The sequence below is a fragment of the Hipposideros armiger genome, unplaced genomic scaffold, assembly GCF_001890085.2.
Source record: "Hipposideros armiger isolate ML-2016 unplaced genomic scaffold, ASM189008v1 scaffold_525, whole genome shotgun sequence".
Taxonomy (NCBI): domain Eukaryota; kingdom Metazoa; phylum Chordata; class Mammalia; order Chiroptera; family Hipposideridae; genus Hipposideros; species Hipposideros armiger.
In genome coordinates this window covers 158606-169325 of record NW_017731875.1, presented here as the reverse complement: position 1 = coordinate 169325, position 10720 = coordinate 158606, and the positions used below count along the sequence as shown (strand labels likewise).

The following is a 10720-nucleotide window of genomic DNA, read 5'->3' as shown; positions in this document are numbered from 1 at the left end:
GAACAAAAAAAATGACAGCAACTTGTCTGTTCCCCTCCCCCAGTTCCCCAATAAAATCTTTAAAAAAACAAAACAAAAAAACATATATATTCAATACTTGGTCTTATTCACATTATTCTAACAAAAAATATAAATAAATTGAAATACAGACTTTCTTTTAAAAAGAAATGCACTGTACATATTTTTTTAAAATAAGGATTATAACATATTATTCCTAGAGCCTATTACAGTACCTGCACAACTTAAGATTTTTTTAAGTAAATGAGTAACTGCTATATTGCAATGAAAGATGTTTTTTCACATTATGGACATCTCAAATCCTGTGAAAGAGACATTTTTGCTACACCAGAACCCAGTGGCCTAGAGTGCACAGCACTTAGAGGGCTTGAGGACACTCTAAAACTAAAAACCATGCAAAGATTGGGACTTCCCATTCCCACTCCAGATGAAGTTATGCAGTCATTGGTTAGAGGCAGAAAAAAATGCCATATCCAGAACTATCCTCAGTTTATCCTATACCCAAGTTTCTCCATCGCAAGGAGTAGGGAAATGTTGGTATCAGGAGAAAATAAAAAAAACAAATACAGAAAATATTCACAAATTCAGCAATCCAGGTATATCCCAGTTGGTGAGGGAACCAAATGCCCGTTAGTACTCTGCCATGAGACTTGTAGGATTAGAAGGACTTCTCATTGTGGGATGGTTTCTATCCATACAGCCTAAGCCAAGCATGGGCTCCTGGCTGTGTCTTCGGCAGGAGCCTCTGAAGAAAATAATCAAGATGTGTTTATATTTATCCTTTTCTGTAGAACAGCCTGAGTACTCGCTCACGAATCTGCTGAGTCTTCACCCCATAGACAACAGGGTTGAGTGCAGGAGGCACAAGGAGGTAGAGTGTAGCCAGAAGAACATGGATGTGATGGGGCACATGGCTGCCAAAACGGTGAGTGAGGAAGGAAAACATTCCAGGAACATAGAAGACCAGAATGACACAAATATGAGACCCACATGTGCTAAAGGCCTTAAGTCGGGCCTCACCCCCTGGAAACTTCAGTACTGCCTGGAGAATGAGGGCATAGGAAATACCAATGGCCAGGACATCTAGTCCAACCACAAGCAGTGCCACTGCCAACCCATAAGCTCGGTTCACTGTGGTATCTGAGCAAGAAAGTTTTAACACAGCCATGTGTTCACAATATGCATGGCCTATGACAGTGGCCTGGCAGAATACAAGTCTCCACGACAGGATGGGGAAGGGGAGGAGAAGGAGTAATCCCCGCACCAGCACTGCAATTCCAATGTGCCCTATTGTTCCTGGATGCAAGATGGTGGAATGGTGCAGAGGGTGACATATGGCTATATAGCGATCCAGGGCCATGGCCACAAGTACACCTGACTCCATGGAAGAGAACGCATGGATTAGGAACATCTGGATCAGACAGACAGTGTACCCAATCTCATGGGCATGACCCAGGAGCACTGCAAGGACTTTGGGTGCCGTGGAGGAGGCCAGGACCAGGTCAATGCCAGATAACATGGCCAGAAAGAGATACATGGGCTGGTGCAAGGATTTGTCGGTCCAGATGATGAAGAGGATGGTGACATTGCCCACTAGAGCAAGGAGGTAAAGGACACACAGTGGCAATGCTATCCAGTGCTGGCTGTCCTCTAAACCTGGGATGCCAATCAGGTAAAAAGAAGGCTGGAGTAACCTCCAGCTGGAATTACTAAGCGTCATCATAATGGCTCAGAGGGGGAAGAGAGAAAAGAAGCCAAAATCATGATTTCTCCATTCCTGATGGATTATAGCATTGTCCAGATATGGCTACCATCTTCATGAGAAGAAAGAGGCTTAAACTGAAACACAAGGGAATAAAGGGAATAAATATACAAGGAAGAAAATCTCCTTTTCTTGAGTTAATATGTTTTTATAGCTGAGACATTCACTTGTCTGAATTAGGATAGGTCTAGTTTCATTTAGAGATAAGAGTAAGCATATGGTGTTTTTAGAGACATGTTTAAAGTCTTCCATTCAATTACTTCTAATTTGCAATTGTCTACTTGAAAGTATACTCTTTATTACCTCTTGGCATTACTGAACAATGTAAACCAATCTGTTATTCTTTATATTAGTCCCCCTCAGTTTCCATAACATAGTACTCTACAGTTGTTCCTCCTATGTCCCCAGTACTGTAGTCTTCTAACTATCCATTATATGCTGTTGATTTCTACCTTCTCCTGTTTCCTATTCTATACATTATGTCTTATTGAGTTCATCCTTTTGCATGGTTTTACATCCTTTCTATTACTACTATTTACATCCTTTCATTTCTTTTAATTATTTATATACTTTAATACTTTAAAATCTGTATTTCTAATCAGATGTCTTCCTGAAAAACAAATCCATTTTTTTATTTGCTTCTTAAATAACTATACCACACATTCAATATATTCAAGACCAAATTAACTCATCTGTTCTTCCCAAATCTCCTCTACCTACATTTTGTCTATATTTTTGTGAATTACATTACTTTCTACCTATCCAATGTAGAAATTTAAAATTATCCTTATTCATTCTTATCTCTCATCCCTCTCACCTTTTCACCAGTTCCTGTTGACTTTATGTTTAACTCCTTTTTGTCAATGCTTAATATCACCGCTGTCTAGTTCACACTCCCAACTTCTCTCACCTGGATTATTTCCTTAGATCTCTCTGCCTTTACTATTATAATCTTCCCAATCACCCTCCATCCTGAAGTCAAGGGTTTTTCCCAAAATGAAGATGACATCATGTCACCTCTAAGTTTAAAATATTTAGTGAATTTAATCCATGGAAAAATATCATGCATTTAAGACTGGCATACAAGGTTTTCAAAAGTTATCTTATATAAATTACCTTATGTCAATATCGTTATCATTATGAATATTAATAATAAAAGATCACTGAGTATGCGATCACTGGCCTCTTTCTTTTTCTCTTTGTCTCCATGAGTCTGCTTCTCTGTTTCAAACTTTTATTGTCTATCTATCATCATGATGTGATGATGATTCACTGTTTCTGACACTCCTATGTTAACAAGAAGTACCAATTAAATAAGTGCTCTGATTAACTTTCCACATATGAGTCACCTCCTGGCCATTAAAACAAAAAACTTGAAACTGGATATGTTTGTGTCTGTATGCTTGTTTTAAAAGACAGACATAGCCTGAAATAATTATATTTTTTATGTAACGGAGGGGAGCACGTGTATATGTTTATGTATAAAGAGTCAGAGATAGCTCAGTTCCTGTGAATTATGCATCCTTCTATAGATCACTCTGGGTGTCTTTTTATAGATCAATGATGACTACAGTATTGCCCCAAAACTCTGAACATGGCAGCTACAAAATCAGAAATGCCTGGTGGGCATATATCTCCCAGCCTTTTTTTTTCCTTCCAGATTCAAATCCACTGTTAAGTTACAGTGACATATTTTCATTGAGACCCCTCCACCAAAAGAATCTCATAAACTTACAAAAATTCACATTTTAGTGCTTAACATTCTACACAGTGAGAAAGTTATTTCTCTTTCTTAACTACTCTCTTTCTACTACAAGTTTCAGCCCATTGTTTAGCTGAGGGGTCAGAAGACAGCTATGCACTTGGAGAAGGCCTCCCATCGCTTTGACATAAGCCACGTCAGTGGAGCAGTAAAGAATGAAGCCAAGCTACGGTGGGTGAAGGAGAGAAGCAGAGATAAATGCATGGGCCTGAATATAACCTGCCTCTTCTTTGTGCTGCGTGTCTTGGGAGTCTAGAGGAAAAGCCTAGAGCTGCTTATTAAGCATTAATTACTAAAGTAACAAGAGGCCCTTCAGTGATTTTTAGAAGAGAAGCAGAAGGGACTTTATTCCCAGGAACCTAAAAGTGAAGATATATTTAGCTCTCTGATCAGGAAGCAGAGGACAATTAAGAAAGAACTAGTGTTGTGCCTTCTTACTTACTCATGTAAATTCAGTCCAAGTGACCTGTCTTCTGTGAATCTGTCCCCAAATTCTGTACTGCAGTTTGGTGTGTGTCCTTTTCTTTCCTATGAAGTCACTTGACTTGCTGTCATTGCCTTAATTACTTTGGACTGAAAGCCTGTCAGTGTGTCCGTCCTTGAAGAGTAGGGATTGTGCCTTGCCTCTGGCAGCAGTCTCGGGACAAGTTCTAGAATTGCTGGACTCTAACTGGTACTCAGTAATGTTTGCTGAATAAATAAATATCTATATTATTAAATTTTAAAGATAAATAGACTAGCGTATAAAACAACCAGGAATCATGGGAACTTGACAAGACACACTGAACTTACAGGATGGGAATGATGTAACAGACAATGGGGTGTCCATGAAATGGACTGATTCCTCAATGCTCCTCACCTGAAGTGATATTCTGGGTGCTCCATGGCAGAAGGAACCCATTGAACCTCTCTGGCATAGCGGCCATGACAGAATATTGGGTATGTGTCAGGAATAAGGGACGCCTATGGTCAGTACTGGTCATGTCTGTCACTGTCTATGTTGCTGCAGGCAGGGAGGCTCCTCTATGGGATATGGCCTGTCACTGTCTCATTAATCTCCTTTTTAACAATGTCATGGACTTGATGATAGTGCTAAAAGGGAGATGCAGGGATACACAAGTTAGCTTGCAGCAATGTGTAATCTGAAGGGCAGAGGCTAAGAGGAATGAAACAGAGAGGGTTAGTTTTGAGGAGTCAGACCTGGGGAGAACAGCTACTCTGAGACAATGGTACATAAGTTTAAGACTACTAAGAGGTATCAGACCAGAGGTATTGGAAGACTTGGAGTCATAATGGCCAACTAAGCAATATAACTCCTATCACAAGAGCTCTAGGAAAGGCAGAAGAAGTGCGCTGTTAGTAATCTTCCCCAAATCCATAAGCCCCAAACCTAACCTCATTTTCCACACCTGAAATCCCATAATGAACATTTAGCTGATTCTGTCATCTTCACCCTGAAAGGCAAGTCTATTCTTGATACTTCCTCACGGCAGGGTTGGTGACTGTGAATGAAGCACTGGGCAGGCATGATGTTATTACCACTTGACAGGTCTTGGGGGACACACAGACACATCTCGACAGAGCCAAAGTTAGCCTCCAGATTGGCTGGAGGCACACAGAGCTAAGTCTACTTCCCCAGGGATAGCTGGTTGCATAGATAGGCAGAGCAAAGAGTGCCACCTGCACCTGACCAAGTGTCCCACATCTGTCTAGTGTTGGTCCTCACCCCTAAGGCTGTACATCCTGATGGCTGTGATAGGAAACTTCATGCTCAGTGAGCTAGAAAACCTCACTATAAGTTCATACTTCTCATTCTCACAGGTCAAACGCAGACCAAATAATTTCTTTAGTGGACTTTTGGTTATATGTGTTCATTCCTCCATCTGCTATGAGTATTGGCTGCTAAAAAGCTCATAATTGAGTCACTCTCACGTGAGCAAAGAGAGCTGACTTATGCAAGATTAATATTTTTATCTGAGAGCAGCTCTTACTCAATGACTGGTCTATATGGAAATACAAAGACTTGATCCTCTTTCTTCAATACAGAACAACACTGAAGGGCCATTCCTCTCAAAAGCCTCCGCTGGAATTAGCTCAGGCATCTGGGGAAATTAGATCATAGCTTAACTTCTTTCTCTGTTCCATCCTGCTCCCCTCACTTTTGACAGGTGTTGTTTCCAAGTCTGCTTCACAATAAGCTTCCTGCATCCAAATCTCTGCCTCAGTATCTGTTTCTGGAGAATATAACCTAAGACAAATGCCACTTGTCTCAGGCTAATTGAGTGCTCTGCTTCTCTTCTGGGGGACTGTGACAGGTCCATGGACATCAAGTCCAGTACTACGGTAAATATAAAATTAATATAGATTCTCAAACTATATATCCCAGCAAGTTCCCAAAGAGGTGGGCTAAGACCTCCTCTATCATCTTCCCATCACCGGGCAAATCTTTCCTTTGGTCCCATCTCTGATAAAGCAGCTACCAGTTCTCCCCAGTGTCCACATTCTCCTTTGGAATAATGCTTCAACTGCAATCTACTCATTCATCCATTCAACAAGTATTTCATTCACAGATCATGGGAAGCCTAATTTTTCATTCATTCATTCCATGGATATTAAAGATTTACCAAATATATGTACCCTGCTTCATGTTGGAAAAAACAAATAATGAATATGATAAATAGTTCTTGTCACCATAGCTCATAGGATGATATATGTTATGTATGTGATCACAGATACCTAATAACAGTTATAAGTGTTATAAATTAAAATTACAGTCTGTTAAAACATGTAATATGAGAGCCTTCTCAGTCTGAGGAGTTCAGGGAAACCCTCCCTAAATTAAGTTAGTGACTAGATGAATGGGTTAAAAGTGAAGAGAGATGTAGGAATATGCTGAGGATACAAAATCCCTGAGGCAGGAGAGAAGGAAGCCTAATATTGTCAAAGACCTGAAAAACATCATGAAATTTGGGAATGCAGTACTCAGGAACTGAGCATGGTGTGTAAGCAGAAAACAGCATGAACATTTTAGGTCATGTTAAAGGGCAATGAAAAGTCATGAAAATTTTAAATAAAAGATTGAGACATGATCAGAATCTCATTATCAAGTATCATGCTGGGCGTATGGATGGGTAGGAAGGAAGGAAGCACAGATTCTGGGGGACCTGTTGGAAGCAAATACAGTGATCTCTCAAGAGGTCCAAGGATATGCCATGGGAATGGGTTATGAGGTAAGAGTCTTTGGGGAAAAAGAAATCAGGAATATAAAAACCCAGAGGGTTCAATGTGTCATTTACATAAATACTGAGGTCCCCACCAGGATTATGGGTAGCTAAAAAAATAGAGAAGATATTGACCAAGTCATCATTTAATGAAGGAGAGCAAGCAGGAGATATATCCATAACTGGGAATAGTAGAGGGTGAAATGCATGAGGTACAAAAAACAAGAGATAGAAGAGGTGTGAGAAAATGAATGGTCCCCATTTAGTAGAAAGTGTAACATTTTAATAAGAAAAAAAATCAAAACAATGAGGACATCAGTTTCATATCCATTTTGTGGGCACTAAATGAGCGAGTTCACGTGCAAGGTTTTCTTTTCCAGAGCTCAAGGTACCATGCAGTAAGAGCTGAACAACAGGAGCTGTTCATATTATCAAGATTTCATGCTAATAAATATATTCAGACTAAGACTGTTCAAAGCTAGTTTGGCCAAAAGCACTTAGAGACCGCTAAGCCCATTGGTGGTAACCATCACTCATCCTCCACCCACTAAGAGGTCTTCCTTTCCAATCCTGTGGCTGCTCCCATTGTCCTGCAAATCTTTCCTCCACTTCCACCCATGGGGTGTGGACAAAAGCTGGGCAGTCTCCACTAGTTGCCCTTTCTTTGAAGAGCCAGCGTCTTGTTAATAATATTGAAGATTAATGTTTAACAGAGTATGTCATAGAGCAGAAGCTGCTTAGGGAAAGGTTGAGGCAATCTCCCCCTAGGAACCACAAGTTTAGCCCTGACCTTCCTCCTACCTATCTAACAGCCCAGGTCCATTTTAAGCCCTGGTCATTCGTTGTATTGCTTTGACCTGACCAAACCCATGTCCCGTTTCTGCCCATTACCTTCCATATAGATTTAGTCCTCTATGATTTGGGACCAATCTCTACCACAGCACTATCACATTTTACCATAAATTCTATATTTTCAAGTTTATTCTATCATCACACTGAGGGCCTGGTAAATACTCAGGATGAGGAAGAAAATGATGAAGAAAAGGAGAGCAAATGACTTTAAAAACGAAGACAAATGCTAGTTTTCTGTTTGTTCTGTGCTTACACACAACAATGAGTCTGCATTGTAAGAGTAATCATGTCCTCTAGTGTGTCTGCACAGTGTCCAAAATTCCAACAGTTGAAATTACATTTGAAAAGACTAAGTTAAGGTGGCATTACTCATGAAGGTGGCAATAAAGACAATAGTGTTAATAGTATAGTAATAATAGTTAATAGTAATAGATTGCGATGGGAATTTTGTAACAACTTATTTCATTTTTTTCAGTGTAAATTTATTGAATACCTACTGTGCTACTTTGGAGATTTATATATCCATTTATTCAAAAACACACACCTGTCAATGTGACTGATGAGGAAATATGTTAGTATTGACACAGTCCATTAAAATAATGATTTTTATTTATTGAGCAAACACTTATTGAGAGCTTATCATTTACCAATTACTATGCTAAAAATATAACACAGCTCACCATTTAGCAGGAATGGAGACAGAGATCCTTCAAACATTCATTACATAATTATAAATTATGAAGAAAAATGAAATAAATATACACAGAGCTCTGAGTTCAGAAAACAAGTGGCCTGATCTAGTTATAAAAATCTAGGTGAGGTTTGAACTGAAGTTCAAAATGAGAAGGAATGGTAAGGATAAGGATATGCGTTCCCATTAGGAAGAGCCCAGACTACCCATGGCTGGAGGAAGCATAGACACTTGAGGAACTAGGAAAGTTATATTAGGACTACATAACACTCAATCAACACTACATGTATTGCAAGGATATGTAAATACTTAAGAGCATACAACAAACACATTAAAGTGAGTGCCAGTGGTAAGGTCCAGAAGAGAATGTGCAAGGGAGTTAGGAATGAAGACAGAAAATAAACTATTAAGAATTATTAGAACAATAATTATTATATGCAATAAACTTTAATTCAAGTCTCTGCATCTAAACTAAAAAATGAAATAAAAGACTTATCATTACCCTCAGAGGATAAAACTACATAATACCACAAGAGTCATTGACAGTCATCCATCTCAAAAACATGCTGGAAAAGTATATGGAATAAAGAAATCAAGCTTTGTCTGTAATTCTCAAGTAAGATAGAAGATGAATTTTTAAATAGCTTCTCTCATAAACTGGAAACTCTAAAGTATCTCCATAGTTTGCAACCTTTTTTTCTGTGATGCCAAAGTATTTCTGATAGAGAGGGCCTATCTGCTCCCACATACTGGTTATGTGTCAGTGTCATGGTGATGGGAAGTGGCCCATATTTTTGTATGTTTAAAATAGGCATCTAGTTCATCTCTTCCTGAACTTCAAAGTTACTTGATCCAAGTCTGTCAAAGTTCCTAATTGTTTCTTAATTACATGACGCATTTATCTTGTCAACACAAGTTAATCATAAACTTTTAGAAGAAAAAAGTACCAAAAGAAAATATTTGCTGATTGATCAATTAAGAGAGATACCCTCTCTCTTCTCAGTTTTCCTTCCCAATATCTAAACACCATAGGCCTCAGGAAATATTTCCCAACTTCCAAACACTTGGGTTGGCTTTATTTGCTTTCTCTTCACTATCCCTACAAGATAAATGACCTGGGGATGGTCACCCTGGTCCCTGAAGTGCAGCTGATGGGAACTGTATTCAGGTGGGATCAATCCGCTTGAGGCTTATAATTTTAAACAACTGCTCCCGGATCTGCTTGGTCTTGACCCCATAGACAATGGGGTCCAATGCTGGGGGAAGGAGCAAGTAGAGATTGGCAAGGATGACCTTGGCAGCAGAGGCTGTGGGTGGGCCAAAGCGCTGCATGACAACAGAAAGAAAGCCTGGTCCATAAAAGAAGAGGATGACACAGACATGAGCCGTACATGTGCTACCTGCTTTAGCACGTGCCTCAGATGAAGGAAAATGAATTATGGTCCTCACAATATGCCCATAGGAGTAGGCAATAAAGGCCATATCTCCCACACCGAGAAAGATTGCCACAGCAAAAGCATAGAAGTTATCCACTGTGGTGGCCCCACAGGCCAGCTTCACCACCGCCATGTGCTCACAGTAGGTATAGGCAATCGTGTGGGAGCCACAGTAGGACAGCCGATGGGCCAAGCTTGGAAAGGAGATGGTCAACACCACACCTCGCAGCACCACCAGGCCTCCAATCTTGGTGACTACAACTGGGGTAAGAATGGTTGCATAACGCAGTGGGTTACAGATGGCCACAAAGCGGTCCAGAGCCATGGCCACCAGCACTCCTGATTCCATGGCAGAGAATGCATGGATAAAGAACATCTGGGAAAGACAGGAATGGGAGCTGATGGCTGTAGCACCAAACCAGAAAATGGCCAGCATCTTGGGCAGAGTGGAGAGGGAGAGAATCAGGTCGACAAAGGAGAGCATGGCAAGAAAGAAAAACATGGGGTGGTGAAGGTTGCGTTCTGTCCGGATAAGGAAAAGCAAGACACCATTCCCAGTCACTGCCAGAAAGAACATGAAGCAAAAGGGAAGTGAGATCCAAATGTGGGCGGCAGTCAGTCCTGGGATGCCAGCCAGGAAGAAAGTATGTGGGAAGAGATGAGAATTATTGGAGAGAACGGTGGTGAGCATCTCATTTAGAAGAGCAAAATGCTACTGAAAAAAAAAAAAGGCAGGTTAAATTAAATGATGTGGGGGTTAGGATCTCAGGAGATATGGTCCCACTAACACAACCATCATTATCACTCTTCCCCCATAGTTCTCAGAAAACAGTCAAAAATAATTTTCAGTTTAGCCAATATTTCTGCAATATCTGCAAACACAGAAGAGGCATGTCAGCTTGGTCCAGTGGGAAATGCATTGCAAGAAGTTCAGAAACTAGGTTCCAGTTTCCAGAATTAGATATCCTTATATATCTG

General features: G+C 40.2%; 2 protein-coding genes across 2 annotated transcripts; both read right to left on the bottom strand.

Moving 5' to 3' along the window:
• Positions 1 to 793: 793 nt before the first annotated feature.
• LOC109396482 (olfactory receptor 52L1-like) lies at positions 794 to 1782 on the bottom strand. The gene is given in 2 exon segments (XM_019668342.1): positions 794 to 1740; positions 1743 to 1782. Coding segments are annotated over 2 exon segments (987 nt in total).
• Positions 1783 to 9470: 7688 nt separating this feature from the next.
• Positions 9471 to 10433, bottom strand: LOC109396481 (olfactory receptor 52K1-like). Its single transcript, XM_019668341.1, has one exon. It carries the CDS (start codon positions 10431 to 10433, stop codon positions 9471 to 9473), a length of 963 nt encoding a protein of 320 aa, XP_019523886.1.
• Between the last annotated feature and the right edge of the window lie 287 nt (positions 10434 to 10720).

What these genes read in the sequence shown, in the direction of transcription:
- LOC109396481 (XM_019668341.1), bottom strand. Translation starts at nt 10,433, where the DNA reads ATGCTCACCACCGTTCTCTCCAATAATTCTCATCTCTTCCCACATACT.